This window comes from Siphateles boraxobius, unplaced genomic scaffold, assembly GCF_051911475.1.
Source record: "Siphateles boraxobius isolate OS27281-9 unplaced genomic scaffold, OSU_SipBor_1 1, whole genome shotgun sequence".
NCBI classification, from domain to species: domain Eukaryota; kingdom Metazoa; phylum Chordata; class Actinopteri; order Cypriniformes; family Leuciscidae; genus Siphateles; species Siphateles boraxobius.
The window spans coordinates 21,473,287-21,492,932 of NW_027508699.1; the positions used below are offsets into that span (position 1 = coordinate 21,473,287).

The 19,646-nt window shown below is 37.4% G+C and overlaps 1 protein-coding gene across 3 annotated transcripts in view; it reads left to right on the plus strand.

Annotated features, from left to right (window-relative positions):
- cdh7a (cadherin 7a) overlaps positions 1-5,882 on the plus strand; it is a 128,632-nt gene extending 122,750 nt beyond the window's left edge. For all 3 annotated transcript variants that reach the window (XM_077228597.1, XM_077228607.1, XM_077228615.1), the window contains one exon: positions 4,052-5,882. In XM_077228597.1, coding sequence (XP_077084712.1) covers positions 4,052-4,560 — 509 coding nt within the window. In that variant the 3' untranslated portion in view covers positions 4,561-5,882. The remainder of the gene's footprint in view (positions 1-4,051) is intronic.
- Positions 5,883-19,646: the final 13,764 nt, after the last annotated feature.

Here is a 19,646-nt window from a genome sequence, read left to right on the forward strand (position 1 = left end):
TTTGCTTTTGTCCTAGGAACTGCATTGATATAGGATATGCATATATACATTATTAATAGATAGTTCACCCAAAAAGTGACAATTGTCATCATTTACTAACCGTCATGTTGTTCAAAATCCCAGTCATGCTGTTTCTTTTGCGGAATGCAAAAGAAAATGTCCAAGCCGCTCTTTTCCATACCTTTAATGCTAAATATTGTATTTCAGTTAAATACAATTTCAGTAGATCATAGTAGATTGCCCAGTTATAAAAAATACATTATTGCACATCATTAGGCTACATATTCTATAGTACACCTAGAAATCATATCCAAAGCAACCTTTTTGCTTTTTACTGAAACCAATGATCACATTTAATAAGAAAGAAAAGATTTTCAGATATGGAAAAATTTCATACATACTTTTCTCTATATAACACTCTACTAAACTCAAATTTTGGTACAAACTCCAGGTCTTCAGATTGTCTCCATAGCTACTGTTATACTCTATTGAATTATTTAGCTATTAATCTCTATTATGAATATATTTAGCATTTCATGAAAGTTAAGGGATCTGTCAAGCAAAAAAAATCAACACAAAAGTATTTAAAATGACTCGTTTCTCTATACAAGGCTTTTTTTCTGATAGCTTTGTGTGAGGAAAAGACTGAAATAATTATTTTATTTCTTGAAAATCTTGCGTTGGAGCCATGGTGACCATTCACTTTTATTATAAGGCAGCTTGGACATTTTACATAAAATCTCCTTTTGTGTTCCACAGAAGAAGAAAAAAATACAGATTTTCAAAAAGAAAATAAGTTGAGTAAATTATGACCATTTTTTTTTATTTTTCGATTCCGTTATCTCCAGTTTTATATAGCATTTCCTTTGTTGGCACCATAAATGGTTGTAAGACCGTTGCTCTTGAATTTAAGGCTGATATTGACTTTGCTTTTGTTTATATAATTCCCGGAGTGTGTGTGTGTGTGTGTGTACTGTGATTATGACTGCACTCGTGCAGCCGCTGCCTCGCCAGCCCACTCGCCCAGCTTGTCTGCCCCTGCAAAACGACACTAGGCCTGAGGATGAAGTATGAGACTTTGGCACCATATTTCACACTTGCTGTGGCAGGCCTGAAGGATGGATCATTAGACGTTTGCCTCCCTTTTTCCTCTACTCTATCTTTCTCTCTCTCACTTCAGCCTGCTCCCACTTACACCTCCTCTTTCTCTCTCCCTACTTTATCTGCTCCCTTCCCTCCCCCTCGAGCTTAGTAACGGCAGCCAAATACACATATGCGCTATCTACATTGAGAGAGAGAGAGAGAGAGAGAGAGAGAGAGAGAGAGAGAGAGAGAGAGAGAGAGAGAGAGAGAGAGAGAGACTCCCGTGGGAGGACTGTGTTGTGGCTATACTGTAAGATCCCTCGCATTCATGGGTCTGAGAGCGGCAACACGGAGGATTGGTTTTTGCATTCCACAAACCACAAAAATTGATTTATTTTACTGTTTTGTGCATGTGTCTTGTTATGTTAGTTATTTCTCGCTATGCGCTTCCCTTTTTCTCTTTTTAAAATGACAGAATTTCTCCGTCTCTTTCACACCGTATTTTTCAGTGCATTATTTGATCCCCGGATTGAATCACCGAGACATGTCTTTTGTATGACGGTGCAACCTTGCCGTTCGTTGATAGTTTTGATGTGCTGTATACAGGGTCTGTGCTTTCAGGGAAGGGTGATATTTTCTGACTGACATATAATCCAGTCTTATTTTACACATACAGTAGGCATATGCTGCACTCATTAAAAGGATTTAATGCTGGCCTTTCCCGAATAAGCAGCTTGTGTTGGAGCGGGAAGGAAGAAAGTGGCCGTTAAAGCCTCAAATTTACAGCAACACATCCTGCACTAAATCTTGCTCTTCGTGCATCTATGTGTTTATCTCTGTCTGTTTACTTTTGTTCACACATGACAGAGCTAAGAGTGAGAAGACAAAAGTGCTGGCATATGCTAATTTCTCAGCTGTGCATGTGTTTTTGTGTGCGGGTACGTACAGTTAATAACCACTGTAAACAAACATGCAGGGTGAGATTGAATCCGACTGTAACTCCTTTGACATCTCCTGCTCCCAGGAGCACCTCTAATGATGAAACGCCTCCTGCTCAGGATTTGACAGCAGCGTTATTAAAATCACTACAGCCCAGTCCGATGAACTTATTGATAAAACTAATGTACCAGATCTGCCCTAATTGAACTGCAGAGATAATTCAGCTTATCTTTTATGTTCTACCTTAAAGTATCAGGCCTTGAGGCAGAATTGTTCTATAGGGTGTAAAACACAGTAACATTTTGGTCCGGTGTTGTAAATATTTTTGAGATACAGTCACGGTCGAGATTCTGACCTGATTCTATACCTCTTATGTCTTTGCTTATCTTGCAACGAAGGTAAAGGTGTGTGTCTTTGAAAACCCTACATTATGGAGACAAAATGTCCCCACGAAGATGGCAATATCCGAAATAATGGTCTTATTAATGGAAAACGGCTTATAAATCATAGGAAGTGATGTTATTTGAAAATCTAAAAATGCAGAAAGTTTTCTGTGATGGGTAGGGTTAGTGTAAGGGGACAGAATATACAGTTTGTACAGTATAAAATCATTATGTCTATAGAAAATCCCCATAAAACATGAAAACACAACATGTGTATGTTTTCTTCTTCTTCTTTTTGTTTTTCTTCTTCTTTTAAAAAAAAAACCTGGGTGCATCTAAATCTTACTTGGTGCTTGATTTTTCATGGAATTGTTGTTTACTGTGGACATGAATCTGTAATGAAGCAATTTATTAAACACTACTCTCATATAAAAGGGGTTTCTTGTTCACATTGGTAGCAAATAGTTTAATCTTAATGACCATTTGCAACAAAGTGTAAACAGCACTGTGCAGCTATTTGTGCGCCAGTAGTCTGGTGGAAACAGAACTATGAATAAATATACTTAAGATTTCCAAGAAGTGGCCTTGATTTTTTTTTTTTTAAATCGATGGGTTTGAACAACTTGTGACTTGTTCGAATCCATCTTCTCTTAAGACTCCACTCTTAGTGTATCTATTATTAAAAAGGGAAATAAATAAATGTAAGGAAATGAATTAAATGCAAATAAGTTACTCTCATGATATAGTATTTAAGGTTTTAAACTACATAAATTAATACAATAATTATTAATAATAACAAACTATTAATGTAGGCTATATGCATAAGTTATTAAACTATAAGTATACTAGTCAGTAAACAACATACAAGTTTTTATATTACCTATTAGTATGTTATACAGCATTTAATATCATATGTATATTTATATATACGTACTGTACATACATGTACATACAAAATAGTATACATTACATTATTATCATTATTATTACTATATGCTTTTAATAATGTTGTATATTTCTTGACAGTATGCAAATAGTGTACATTACTATTCAAAAGTTTGCTGTCTGTAATCATGTTTTTCCTCTTATGCTCACAAAGACTGCATTTATTTGGTCAAAGATACAGTAGAAAAAAACAGTAATATATTGACATATTATTGCAATTTAAATTAACTGTGTTCTATTTTAAAATGTAATTTATTCCTTGATGGCAAAGCTGACTTTTCAGCATCATTACTCCAGTCTTCTGTGTCACGTGATTCTTCAGAAATCATTCTGATATGATGATTTCCTGCTCAAGAAACATTTTCTTATTATTATCAATGTTTAATGTTGTTCCGTTTTATATTTTTTGGGAAACCATGATTAATAGAAAGTTTAAAAGAACAACAAAACTTTTGTAAAATTATGAATGTCTTTACTGTCACTTGAGAAATGTATTAATTATTATTTATTATTTTTTACAAATCCGCTGACTTTTAAATGGTGTGCTATTTTATATATATATATATATATATATATATATATATACATCACCTCTGCTTAGCCACTGTCTTGCCTCTGTGTCATCAATGTGTCATATTACTGATGATAGCTCTGGTTTGTTTGTACTAACACTATATGATTTTTCTGTCTTGGTTTTCCAGTTCTGGTGCTGCTGATTGTGACAATGAGGAGGCGGAAGAAGGAACCTCTGATCCTGGACGAAGACCGGGATGTGCGGGAAAACATTGTGCGCTACGACGACGAAGGTGGAGGTGAGGAAGACACAGAGGCATTTGACATGGTGGCACTGCGAAACCTCAACGTAGTGAGGGACAGCAAAGCCCGCCGAGACGTCACCCCGGAAGTGCCCACCCTTTACTGCTCCCGCCCTCCCCCTTACAAAATCACTCCCGACAACGGGATCTTCCGGGAATTTATATGGGACCGCCTGAAGGACGCTGACGTCGATCCTTCAGCACCTCCCTATGACTCCCTGCAGACGTATGCTTTCGAGGGTAGCGGCTCTGTGGCTGATTCCCTCAGCTCCCTGGACTCCCTTAGCACAGACTCGGAGCAGAACTATGACTATCTGAGCGATTGGGGACCGCGCTTCAGGAAGCTAGCCGACCTGTACGGTCATGGCGACAGCAGCAATATATTCTCCTCCTAGCCGGGATTAAAATTACTGCCAAGGTCTGCTCAATCAAGGGCATAATGGAAATGAACAATGATCAAGAGAATACAACTGACTCATTGATGCTTGACAGAGGAGGAGAGCAAAAAAAAGGAACATTCAATGCGCAGGGGGGAGATTTATCTGCAGAGAGCAGCAGTTTTGATAACGAATAGACTGTGGAGATTCGATTCGGAAGCACTTCTATTTAAATTACAGTTAGATGCCAAGTCTGGACTTGGGATGTGGTTGCAAGCGCCCAAAGAGCGATCTTCAGGCCTAAGAGAATAATGGACGGTGGACCGCTGCGCCATGCGAGCAGGTCCAGGAATACCAATAGTTTCTAAGAGACATCTGTGACAAGTGTGTCCCCATGGTTATAAATGAGAACAGTACCATCCAGCTAGCCATATAGCAGTGATGCTCAAAAGATCAATGTTTCTGTTCTATCAGATGTTTCTATGACTCATAGGTTCTCCAAAAAAATCAATATGAATTCAGCAATCGAGAACACGATATCTTTTCCGAACGCATTGCCTAACGACGATCTGCAGCTGTTGCTTTGTAAAATATCCGTTATGCATAACTTCATGTCTGTTATCAGGCCTCAGTTCCATGAGAAAATTTGGACCGAGGCATATCACTATCACAACTTCTGAAGTATCCTGCAGTAACGCCGACCAAAATACAAGTCAAACTCGTAGTGAATAGACTTTGATGTATCGAGCAGGACAGGCCAGAGTGGATATAATCATTGAAAATGTATAGTATTTGCCTTTCAGTTGATGCTGTCAACCTGAGTTATTTTGAGATGTTATTTTGTAAGTTTGTAGAGAGAACCCTTACAACAGCGAGCGTTTGAAGGGGAGTCTTTTGTATTAAGCCTATTCCTTTCTCAAAAACCTCAGTCTCAGTGGACAAACTCTAAGTGGCAAAATGTTTTTGTAGTGCTCTATGCTGTCCCCTGTACAGTTTTTTCCTTTTCTTTCTTTTTTTTTTTGCAGTGGTTCTTGCTGAATATCTTGTGAGAGCTGTTTGTTTTAAAGCAGGCCTGTTGTTTATATGAGTCTGAGTTGCAAAGTGTAAGGGAAAAAAAGAATGTAAAGACATTATCCTAAATAATATCTGGCGACGTGTGAAACGGTGTATAACATACGGACAACACAGACCTTACTACTACAGTATATTCAATGTTTAGCTATTGTCCAACAGGTTATTATCATGGTTTTGAATTGTAATGATATGAAATGACAGTAACACATTCTAAAACTGGGAAGACATTTTGTACAGACTTTTGTAATAAAGCACACAAATTGCAACACACAGTGTGGCCATTTCCTGATGACTGCTTTCATTCATTCGGACATCCCGACGGTGCATATTTTGATGTGGAGATCTTGCTGCTGAATTGGTTGCTTTTCTTTGTGGAATAGGCTGGTTTGCACACAGACATGATATGTAATCAAGGCTAGCGGAGAGAGCCAACAGGGCTTCGAGTTTGATAAATGACACAAAGCTTGTCAGAGCATTTAAAAGGCCTCAGCTAAATTAGCCTCCGAAAGAGGAGATTGATGATTCAGTTAGTGAACATAAGCATACATCCAGAAATACGATCACGCTTCAAACTGGGTGTGCAACAACACGGTCGGACGTGAAGCTTAGCCTATAAATTGACTCGCCCGGGCTAGTTAGATCTCTCCAATGAGCCTATTCTCGCTGTCGGACTCGTACACAGCTTGATGTGTTAGGATGGCAGTCTTTCCACGAACGCCTGTTGCAGCCTGGCCTGCGCTATCACAGTGTGAGATAGCTGTGATCTGTTCTGAGTCATGAAACATGTTCCATTTTAGTTTCTTCCCCAACAACTTCTGGAACTCAGAAAGATGCTGTAAACTGTTTTTCAGATGGCGTTTGGAGATTGAATCTCAGTGTCCAAACTATACACGCTTTTAATTTGTCAGTTTGTTTGCGTGCTCATTATGAACTGTGGTGGTGTCTGTCAAAATCTGAGATATAAGTTTGATTTGAATTATATGGGATAGCTTGTGTCTTGCTCAGTCTGTATGATTATAAAGTGATCATACGCCTTCGATAATGGATTTAGCTTTCAATGCAAGTGATAACTTGCCATTTTGTTTGTTTATCTGACTAAGGGTAATAAAGACTGAGAATACTGTCTGTGATCATTAGAGGGAAGCTGCTATCAGAAAGCAAATGTAATTATTTGTTAACTGGCTCACTAAATGAAAACTAAAAGGGCAATTGAAATCTCGTTTGACTTGGCACTAAGTAATAATAAATACAGTTTTAATTAAGCAAGTCACTGCAGCGAGCAGATAATGCAAACAAAGGAGGATAGGGTCATCCCATCATTGTTCTCTTTACAGATATCAGATTTTTTAACACATATATCAAAGGGACTGAAAATCAATGTCGCTTTTTCTTTTCATGAGTTTGATTCTGTTTACTTTACTTTTACAAGCTGGTTACTTTTTGCTTTGGGATTATGGACGTTATTAGGAAATGATCTCATAAGAGACTTGAGAGGAATGCTGGGCTTGTTACAAGTGGGTTAATAAAACAAACTGGTCCTCTTTTGAAAAGAAAAATCATTAATTCACTTCTTCAAGATATCTAGCAGACCTTCATAATTTATTCAGAATAATTATAAGAACAGCTCTGAATAGAGTGCTCGTCCTGTCCTCTGTTTCTTTTTTATTTACTTCACATTGAGTCCTGTCTTTACTTAATGACTTCACATTCCTTTCCATTAAATGTAACGTGAAATCAGAGTTAGGCTGAGAGTGAATGCCTGCTTGTCTAAGTGGCCTTTCCTTTCTGAACCAAGGAGAAGGCTTTAGCATTAGTATGCCTGACAATCAATTCAACAGCTCCTTCTCAAAGACCTGATGTACAGAGGCATGTTTTTTAAAGGAAAACACTAGAATTTATAAGCATCGTTTCTAATTAAATAATATATATTGTTTCAATGTACAGAGTACAGTGCGAGGTCATTTCAACTGCTCAGCTTCTAAGTGATTGAAACGTGTGATAATGACAGCTTCAGTCCAATAACTGATTACCTAGAATTAATATGACTTGTAAAATGATTTTAAACCTATAAAAGTAGTTATTACATTCCCTTCCATTGATTAAGGTAATTTAAAAAACAGTTCTGAAATGGCACTTATACCATTAAATGTCTTGACCAGCACAATTTCTTTCTGTGATGTTTTTCTTACAAAACATGATGTTTGTAAGGGGCATATCGACAGACATGCTCTCTTCCTGTAGCCAATAGAGTGCAACAGTGCTCTGTCACTTCTTCACTGACCCTAGTTCTGGATGTATTTTTTTTTCATAAGGAAAGAATTTGTTTAAGTGTTATAAGCCATGAATCAAACCAACCAGTTATGGGGTAAATTAAAACATTACAAACTTTGATTTATAGCGAAAAAATAGGCTATTTGAAAATCAGACAATTTGTATGTTTTATTGTTAAAAATTTTTTTTTAACATTTTTAATCAAAATGACCTGCGTACCAGCAGCTTCTGGTGAAAACCTCTAAACTTATCCAATCTGCTTAAACACATGTGCCCAAGCTTGCATTCATCTGCCTCTGGATTTTGAGATATGGGCATTGCGCTCAAAAATAATCAACAACCGATGCATAGAACAAAGTCCCATCCTATAGTTTTTCTTTTTCGATAAGCTGTTAAGCTCGAATGTACGTCAAACAAAAAAAAGAAATTTGTAAGAAAACACCTGTCCCTACTTCAGAATCATGGGTAATAGCATGAACACGATTATTTCAAAATTAAGTTGATATAAATTGGGTAATTGGCTTCAACAAAAGCATATACCATCAATTACTGTAACAATCATCGTTGGTCTGTCTTTTACGGTTTATAAGTTACTGTTCAAATCAGTTCCCCTATGGAGAAAATGAATGGGGTTTTTACTTCCGGAACGGACTGATGCACTCTATGGGCTTAAGTTATGTCAGCCATGAACCATAGTTCATATCAGAATACAGTAGGCTACATAGTATACAGATTTTTTTGTTTGTTTTGTTTTTTTGTAGAATGTCATGTACAGGTATCCGAACGAATCGCCAAGACATCCTTAAAACATGAAGATACAAAGGTCACAGATGCATGAGAGATGTCTCTGAGAACCTCATTATTTAATAAAGATGCAAATTGGACAGATGCTAATTTTAAACCTGAATTTTGTCATTATTTAGGTGTACACTAGACCACCCCAAAGCAAACTCAAATGGTGTAAAAATGATTCGATTTGATTTCTTGGGTTCTTTTAAGGTGCCTAGACTCAGTTGAACTTGGAACTGAAAGAGCACAGCTATCAGCAGCAGGTCATCTTCATGCGAATCACCACTTGCGAAGTGTTTGCAGCCTGTGAGTCAAGCCACCTCAGCTTTCCAACTCGATGCCCCCTCAGATTTTAAATCAGTTTGACAGACACAAATGTCAGAGACAGAGCTCAGCAATATTGATTAAAATTGTCTGTTCTTGCTTGACTGGAATATGACGGCTTCGGGCGTTCCGTGAAAAATTGCGGTCCATTTAGAAAATTAACAGCATTAATAAAGTCTCCTTAACACAACAGAATACCCGAATCTTGCTTATACGGTTCCCATGAAACACTTATAAAGCTCACGCTTTGGATTTACAGCTTTCATTACAGTAACGAGATGTTAGTGTGTGTGTTAATATATTGCCTGCTTCTCCTCAGCGGCGCTCGTTGCATGTCCAGTACGGCGCGAGCGCTGCCAACGGTACTCACTATGCCATCGATTTCCTCTCTAAATTAAATATACGATTTTATGCATTTAACAAGATTGCTTCAAGAAAAATCCAATTACCTCTTCAAGCCAGTAGAAGACTCATTAAAAGAGCTAGGATAATTATGCAAGCAAGCAATGGCACTTTAAACCAAGGGAAATGCGGATTTGGAAATGTTACGAAAACATCTGGGATCCGAGTTTTCAACTCGGGTAATATTATTAGATGTTATAATAACAAAATAATGAGAGCGATATGCAGAGCAAAGCCTCTACGGTCTTTAGTACTAATGGTGTTCTGATCAATAATTTTAAAGAGCACGTCTTGGAGCTGTATTCACAATCAGGCACATCTAATGCCGGCCAAATGCAGAGCTGTCTGGTGAAGACTTCTGTTTTCAAGTCGCATGTTAAAATATTCGCAGGGGTTTGTCCTCTAAACTGATCCCTGTGTTGAGTGTTGATTATGTGACTTGTGTATGTTTAATGTAGCCTACACTCTGGGGTGGGAAAGGGCCAAGCCCAAAATGGCTAAACACTTTTAATTTAACTTTTAATTGTCTGAAATTATTGGTCATAAAATTAGCTAAATTTAAGCAAATTCACAACTTGGCTTGTTTCCCACATTTGAAAAGGTGTTATCTAAAGAGGAATTATGTTATTTTCCAAAAAGACAATGCTCCTGCCCAAATTGCAAAGACAGCCAAGAAGTAGCTTGGGAACAATGCTCATGTTTTGGCCTGGTCAGAGTCCAGATTTGAATATATAGTCTCTGTGAGATATTTTGTATTTTTCAACTAGCTACTCATGAACTGTTTGAAGCCATCAATAGTGGAACAGCACTGACTCTTCCTCCTGTACAAAAAAAAAAAAAAAACACTGTTGGGGAAGGCTATTCTGTGCCAATTTATTTTATCTACAGTATTTTTGCAATTCTTGCTAATTTCCTAACCAGTGATTTGTGATTAAAATGATTAAGACCATTAAAAGACCACTAAATATTTCGGCATTGTTGGCTTGGACATTTTTTTTTTCTTTTTTCTTTCAGAAGTGAAGTAGGCTGAAGTGCATGCACATATCTTCACATTGCTGAGTGTGCCTTTTATTTGCTTTGAACTGACCTTGGGATGACTATGATGCTCCGTTTTGAAGTGTTGATTCTGTCAAAATACTCTCTCTCACACACATACACACACACACACACACACACACAAACACACACACAAACATCTCCTTTCTATTTCTCCCTCTCGCTCGCTCGCTTTGTTTATATACTGTGCTTTGCAGAAGTCTTCAGTATACAGTATAAATTACAACATTGTTGAATGCTAAAATCAACTTTGAAGGAACTTTGCTGTTAAATATTTTATTAAAACGCACATTTATAAGATACTTTTCAGCCGAACAGCTGTGTGCACGCAGTTCAAGAGCTATTTCAGTCTTTCTTACGGCCAGATTTGCTTGTTCAAATTATTTGAATGGTGCTTGTGCTCTGCAATTTTCAAGTAGCATGACAGAATCTCAATTGGAGTGAGATCAGGGCTTTGACTGGTCCATTTCAACATTGAATTGTTTTGTTCTTAAGCCTCTCCAATGTTATTTTTGCCTTTTGTTTGTCCTGCTGAACGCTCTCACAAATTTATTTTAGCAGGGTGAAACATGCATTCCTCATTGTATTTTTCCCTGCATTTTGCACTATCCATTGTTCACTTTATTTCAACAAGATTCCAAGTCCTCAGTCTCTCAGCATGCACACTTCTCTGAAGGTATAGTGCTTTTGAAGGTGTGGGCAGTGTTAGATTAGCACCACAAGCATCGCTTACAATTTTGGCTGAAAAGCTCTATTTTGGTGTGATCTAACCATTAAATCTTTTTACACTTTTTTATATTATGCTTTTTGACAATCTCCAGACGTGGTGCTTAATGGTTCCTTTTGTGCCCTGTTCCTATACAATCCAGCGTTATGCAGAATTATACTGTAGGATTGGCTAGTGCATTGAATAGTGCACCTTGACTCCATTCGGAGCTACTGAAATCTGTTGTTCATTCACAGTGGTTGGCCTCTCTGCAGCTTTTCACAATGTTTTATAACATAAAAATATAGAGTGTTTATACAGTACAGTCTTTTGCAATGTTTTCTGTACTAAATATATATATATATAATATATCATTTTATCTCACAATTTTTCATCACTTTAAAGCTGAGATAATATGCCGTTATTGGCAGAGTTATCAATTTTTCAGTGTGCAGCTGGCATTCTTACTGCATCCTTTAGATGAATAAATAAGATATCATGCGTCTCTGGAAATGTTTTAAAGTTATTGACTGTTTTATTTATTTTTACATTAAATATATTTAACTGTGTGAATCAAAACTAAAAACTGTCCCAGAGCTGCTCTCAGAGCCTGTTATTAAGGCTTCAGCTACATTTGCACATTTCACATCTCACAAGAACAAAGTACAGCAGAATGCTGGGAGAAGTTCAAATTCTTGCATTTGCTTTAAAAATAGCAAATCATTAACACTCACTTGAATTTCGCATGTTTACTTGAAGAAAAAAAAGAACAGCTACTATATTGCGGATACCGTTTTCTTTTTTTTCTCTCAGTCAATTGTTATGATCAAAATAGGGTGCTTGAACAATGATGGGGAGGAAAAAACTAGCCAATCAAGAGCAGAGGAATACAGTTTGGCCTCAGGGAACCCGAGAGCAATCAGACACACATAGAGCTATCAGAACCTCAATCTGCAGATTAGAACAGACAGGCCTCAGGCTCCACAACTTTAGGATAAGACAGACCCCTCTATACCTTTCTTAAGTGTCCGCAAATCAACTGTAAATTGCCACTCAGAAAATGAGTTCTCTAAACCGCCCGAGCAAGGCTAGTTTTCGAACCTCGTAAACTCTTTCAATTATCTTTGGAGATAGGCCGCCAAGCTGTGTGTCACAGTTGCAGAGTTTTGTGTTGGTTGGCAGAAAAACTTTTTTATGAGGGGCAGCAGACAGGAATGTCATATCTAGATCATGGTTCATCTGATGAGAGCTAGAGGCTCTCAGTTAGAGTTGAGTCTTAAGTGCTCTATCTGCTTTGATACTCTATCATCATTGTTCAGCCAGATCTCCTCACTTTCCTTCGGTTAAATGCTGCCACTTCATATCAAAAGCATGCCATTATACGATGCATCTTCTTGCATCTTCAAAGTGAGATGTTAAAAATGTGAAGTGCCATACTACAAAATGGTCTGTTCTTTTGTGAAGAATATTGTTGGCAAGCCACTGGAAAATGTGAACATTGTCGTATAGCACTTCACGTTGTATGCAGAAGCTCAGGTGCAATTGGTTCTTTTTCCTGGAACTAAAATACAGCCTGTCAGCACCACGTCTACTTTGTTTAAAATCGACCGACAGTTGGTGAATTGACTCCTACCTGCTGTGAACCACAAATCTTGATGGCCCCTGTGAAGTGTGAACTGAGCTGGGGCCCCGCCCACAAACGCTGATGTCATGTATGAATGCTCCAACTTGGCGCATACACATCAATGAGGTGTAAAAATTGCCGATGGAGACAATTATGTTATTTACTGCAATAATATTTTTTACCTTTTTAATCATACACCGTTCAAAAGTTGAAGATTGGGAAGATTTTGAAAGTATCTTAAGCTTATCAATGATGCATTAAATTGACCAAAAATACCGTGAAATCAGTAATATTGTGAAATCATGTAAAATAACTTTTTTCTATTTTAATAAACATTACATTTACTCCTGTGATGCAAAGCTGAATTTTCAGCATCATTACAGTCTTCGGTGTCACATTTAGAAATCATTCTAATATGCTGATTTGATGGTCAAAAAACATTTCCTATTATTATCAATGTTGAAAAAAGTTATGCTGCTTAATATTACTTTTCCACATTCAATTATTTGATGAATAGAAAGTTCAAAAGAACAGCAAATCTTTTGTAATGTTATACATGTCTTTACCGGCACTTGCTGAATAAATATATTAATTCCTTCAGGAGTCATTATATTACAAGAAGAGAAGAAACATTTCTTATTATCAAATCTGAAAACAGTTGTGCTGCTTAATATCTTTAACCATAATGCATTTTTTTCAAGCTTCTTTGATTTATAGAATGTTCATAAGAACAGCATCTATTTGAAATGAAGTCTTTTGTAACAATGTGCTTTTGAGCAATTTAATGCATCCTTATTGAATAAAATTATTGATTTCTTTAAACTCACACTTTTGAACAGTGTATTAATATAATTAATTATATAATAAAATAAGTTAAATTTATTTTAAAAATGCATTTTTATTGTGCATATTCTGTGGTCACCAAAATATTTTTATGGTTGTAATCTCTTTCTTGATTTCTGTCATTTAGATGTGCAAATCTATTGGGCTACAGCAAGTGTTTTGCAAGTGTATCAATATATGATATTATATGATACATATATGTGTGATATGGTTAAATTTGCCTGTTTACAGGGTGGTTTCTACACTATAGATGCCAATGAGTATCATAATAAGATGCCAAAATTGTAATGATCCAGGGGGCGTTCTGCTGACTTTTGCATCTTCATCCACAGGGACAACCTCTCAAGGGCACAAGATATTTGGTAAACCATGCTTGTAGCCAAGCGTTTGAATGCTGTACCGGAAGCTGGAACATTTCATGTAAATGAAGTTTGGAAAGAGATTGACCTGCATCCTTGATCACTGCGGCATCATTCATTCCGATTAGGGCACAGATCCAGACGACTCATCTAGGCTGGTCTGATGGATTAGATGGCCAGACTGAAGCCTCCTACAGGAATTCAAAAACTCTTAGAGTTTAATCACCCTCAAAGCTGGAGGATGACAATATTTAAGAATGGACAAGCAACAGTGAACTGCATGCATGGCAACGTGATGCTAATATTTCTTAGATTTGTTGGATAAAATGCATAAATGAAAAAGAGAAGCCTCTCTGTGATGCCATTTATTTCTCCTTCTAAACCTTATGTTGTATCTGCAGTGCAAATGACATTGTAAAAGAAGAAATCCTCTGCAAAGTCACTTTGATTCGATCGCTATTGAAAAAAAAGCGAATGGCCCTTCATTAGCCCTCAGTGAGAATGAATATTGACTTTAATATACACTGTCAGTTTTTTTTCAGTTCTCCTTAGTGCCTGTCATACTCAAGGGCTTTCTCACTGCTAATACTGAGTAGCAGCAATCACCACCCTATTGTCTGCGAATGGCCTCCTGCTGTCGATGGACTGCATCTCTGTTTATCATCCCAGAGCGAAGTTTATTCTCCGAACCAACCATACAGGATTATCATGGACAAAGAATAGCTATGATCAGGTTAATCTGCGCATGGGGAGATGGTCTTAAGTCGTGCGGCTGTGCTCATGCTGGGTGAAATACAGCTGCGCTAACATGTTCAGACACAAGCCACATAAGTTCTGCCACATTAGTTGTCCTCTGTATGGAGCGTTGCCTCACATCAGTGTACTCGATGAGCCATTGTCCCCACTATCAACATTCATATGGAACATTGTTGGCATTCGATGTGGGGGGGGGGGGGGGGGGGGGGTCTTGCTGACATGGTGAATGAATTCCACATCAGTTTCAGTGGTATGAACAAAAGGTGCAGAGGCAGAAAAGTCTGCTTTGAGATTGATCCTGTACTTTGTGTGTGTGTAGTGTAAGTCCTGAAGGATCTAAAGGTTCTTAGTTTCTAAACAATGTGTGTGTAAATGTGTGTGTGTGTGTGTGCGTGTGTGTGTGTGTGTGTGTGTGTGTGTGTGTGTGTGTGTGTGTGTGTGTGTGTGTGTGTGTGTGTGTGTGTGTGTGTGTGTGTGTGTGTGTGTGTGTGTGTGTGTGTGTGTGTGTGTGTGTGTGTGTGTGATAATCAAATTGATCAAAAGTGACTGTAAAGACATTTATAATGTTACAAAAATATTTCTTTTATAAAATAAACACTGTTCATTTGAACTTTCAAAAGATGTATCTACAAAAATATTAAGCAGCACAACTGTTTTCCACACTGATAATACTAAGAAATGTTTCTTGAGCAGCAAATCGGCATATTAGAATGATTTCTGAAGGATCATGTGACACTAAAGACTGGAGTAATGATGCTGAAAATTTACAGGAATAAACTACATGATAAAATATGTTTAAAATACAAAACATTTAATTAGTTTCTGGTTGGACCAAGTCAGGTTACACTTTATTGTGTCCACTTTAGACATTTTACCAACTATAAGTAACTTCGCCACTACATGTCAACTAACTCCCATTAGAGTATTAGAGATAGAGTATTATCAGTAGAGTTGACATTTATTGCACAGTTACTTATAGTTAGTAGAATGTCGGTTGGGGGTAGCGATTAACAGTCTACTAATACTCCACCAATACTCTAATAAGATTTAGTGGTATGTATAGTAGTTGCAAAGTTAATTATAGTTGGTAGAATGTGTAAGAGACAATTAAAATAAAGTGTTACTGTAGCGTGTATAATAGTAGGAGGGCACGATCAAGATGAAGAAGAATAAATAACAGTCTTTATTAAACTTAAATCTCATGAAAAACACTAGAATAACCTCAGGAGCAAACACACACAATGCATCAATCTGAACCGACCAGGAGTAACAGAAACACAGGGCTTATACACTGGGCAATCAAAGGGAGCTAAATGAAACGCAGGTGAACCTAACCAGTAACTAAAACAAAGGGCATAATCAGTAACTGAAGAGACAGATAGGGAAAATAAGAAGAGAGGAATATAATCCTGACAGTTACCCAAAATCATAATAATATTTGGTAGAAATAAGTAAGATTATTCAGTGGCTGACTTTGAATTTTTTAGACAAAAACATCCATTACCTGATATAGTGAGAGATCTGATAACGATATAAACTGAATCTTGACATGAATCGAACCGACTTTTGCTCTGTGTGACTTTAGACAACGTCTGAGAGATGAAACGCATAGTAAGACGATCAGATCAATGAGTACAATTGCTCATACGGTTGGAGGGATTAGGTTGGGTCAATTTACAGTTTCTACTAAAAGGCCTCTGAAGATCCAGAGCTGTTACATAATAAACTTCGATATATCCTTCCTCCTTGTGGGCTTGTGAGAAGAGAGCATCAGCTAAGGCTGAGCACCTAAACATAAAAAGTGAATTCCACTGTACTCCGTGGATTTCTTCCTTGGGCAGAGTCCAAAATCACATTGAGGTTGCTTCTCTCCTTTTATCAAGTGGGTCCAAAGCAAGCTGACAGAAGGAATTTTAGGGGCAGAACGCTTCCCTAAACCGGCAGGCCATAAGATTCACGCTTTAAAGGTGTGGACAGGGAATTACAGTTTTTTTAACCTGTGAAGTCACACCTGACACAGTGAGTTGAGTCATGATATTGGTCATTTTGTAAGTCAATAAATATATAGCAGCTCTGACCGTCACAACACATGACTCTTGGCATTTTAATCTCTTTAGTGGCCAGACTGATGCACAGCGCTAAAGCTCTCTGGAGAAAAGTCTGTTGCAATCTCAGTACCATCCTACTCTGTACTTGTGGCTCCACACATCTCACACCTAACCGGCTTTCACAAGCTGATCATTTCACCCTCACCTTGTTCAGGTGTGAATGGAACCATTCGGATCGTGGTCGGGCCCTGCTGGACTTGGGGAAAACAGGTGGATTTGTATTTATACAGTGGCCAGTCACTGTATGGTGTGATATTGTATCTCTTCTTCAACCCTCTCACGTCACACACAGCCATGGTTATATTCAACACCGAGAAATTAGTTAAATGAAAAATGTGAAGAAGCATTACTTCTTCACATGTTACATGGATTTGCATACTTGCATTGTGTGCCTCATTTAGACCAGTCTAAATAAATTACAGATAGAAAGCTCATTTGAGATGTTGTGAATTATGTTGCTTTCAAGAAGCCTCACTTTGCATCAGCTATAAAGACTTAAGACTGGTCAAGGTACTTTATTATGCTACCTTTTAAAGTTACTTCACATTAAAGGAATATTATGGTTCCAGTACAAGTTAAAGTGTCCCTATTATGCTATTTTAAAGCTTCCTCATAATATACATTGCACATCACCACAATTTTCAATGATTTTCAAATGACTCATCTCAGCCTCTAAACCCTCCTTTCCACAAGCTACTCTGCTCTGATTGGCCAGACAGCCCAGTCTGTTACGATTGTTCTTCCGGTTATAGCGCCTGTCAGAAACGAAACACCCATTACCATAACTGAACTTCAGCTCCGGAGGTTTCCTCAGTCCTCAGCGATTGAACACACTGTAAAGACAGTAACGATGGTGTCGATTTTACCATGTCAATCTGAGCGCGAGTCCAATGATGAAACACTGGAAGAGCTAGTTATTCAACCCGAACCTCCATTGCAAGGACGACTTGAGCAGGACGTTTCTCAGTGATACGCTACTCAGTTTGTAGCGTACATTATGAGATGTTGCAACTAATTTCTCCCCTTAAGGATTAACAAGTGTATGTCCATCAACAAACCGATGTATAAATTACTAATTTATTGAGGTGCACATGTGGGAACTGTATTATTAACTGCACTAACGTGAATGGCTGATGTAATATTAAAGTTTATAAAACAAATCCTTTATCCATACTCAAAGTAGTAAAAACAACAGATAATCTGCATTAATGAACGCAATTACGCAGTTACACAGTTACTGCATTAGGCATGCAGGTCACGGAAGTGAGACTGGAATATCTGACGACTTTTAGGTGGTTCAGAGTCAATTCTTTCGTTTGGGAGATAATAACTTTATTTATCGTGCACTTTCAACTTTACAACTTGCAGGCCGTTTACATGCTATATTACACTGGACAAAGGCAGTATTCTAAAAAGCATAATTGGGGCACTTTAAGATTAGTTAACAGTATTTTTAAATAATGTTCATAAAAATGATTTATTATACAAGAAATTATTTAGATTATATTTTGATCTGAATTGGCAACCATTGCCAATTTATGTTTGTTGTGTCTCTATTTAGTCTAGGGTTGGAGGAACATGTAACAGAATAAAAATGGTGTGATGTGTGGAGGCAGCAAGGTTCAATTCCCAACTCCATTGCTTTAACAAAGACCGAAAACAACTCAATGTCAAAAACAAGTTATTTTATTTTACAAATGTAGGACGATTAAGGCTTCAAGCGGGGGCAAGGCCAAAACAACAAACATAAACCCTCCAACTAATAGGGAGAAACTAATTAAGCTACAAAAGAAAAGAAAACAATAGTACAATAAGAATATAACTCCTTAACTAGTTTAAACAGGAGAAAACAAGATGTAAAGGAAATGGCACCCATTAATCCCTTCCCAAAGAATAAACATTAAAAAATTAGTAGGTAAATAACAATAAAATAAGTATATACAAACAAAAAATAACTTGCAAGACAAAAATGCTATTTTTACAGTTATTTTTACAGTTGTTTGGGTTTGCAGCGTTACTTTTTATGGCAATGAAATTGCAAAAACTTGATAAAACTAAAACGATCTTGTGGCTACTATTTACAGTTTAAACAGGAATTTTAATGATTACGTTTTTTATTAGTGATTGGCCCCATTCATGTCCATTGTAAGTGCCTGACTGTAACCAAGATTAATTTTTTTAATGAAAAGGAGGCCACAATTAATTATTGTGGTAATCAGGGGCGGAGCCAGACGATGTAAACATTCGGGGCTTAGCCCAAATCTAGGGGGGTCCAGGGGTATACTCCCCCGGGGAGATTTTTTTCCCATTTACGTCAGCTAAATGCACTATTTTTCGGGCTGTTTGAGATAATAGAATGCCTAAAATACAACCCTGACAGGCTGATTATGTGTCCGACGCGAAGCAGCCTGAAGGGTTTATATTTGCTATAACAACCGCCTCGCTATACATTATCCCGCTTATTACATGCCTCCCTACCAAATAAATCAATAATTTGACACAAAATATTGATTTAAAAAGGAGTTTATTGATTTAAAAAACGGTTGTATTGCTTCCGCTAAAGAAAATAGTCCGTTCCGTCTCTGAACGCGTCCATGGCAACGCTCGGAGACGGAACGGACTATTTTCTACACCATAACAATTCCATTAATTATAGAAATACTAATACGTTTATTACATTGTTACAGGCGCATCTCAAAAATGTATTATAAATAGTGTGCTGCACCACCAGAACAAGACTGACAGATTAAATTCTCAGGAAACCTTTGCAGGTGTTTTGAGTTGATTAGCTG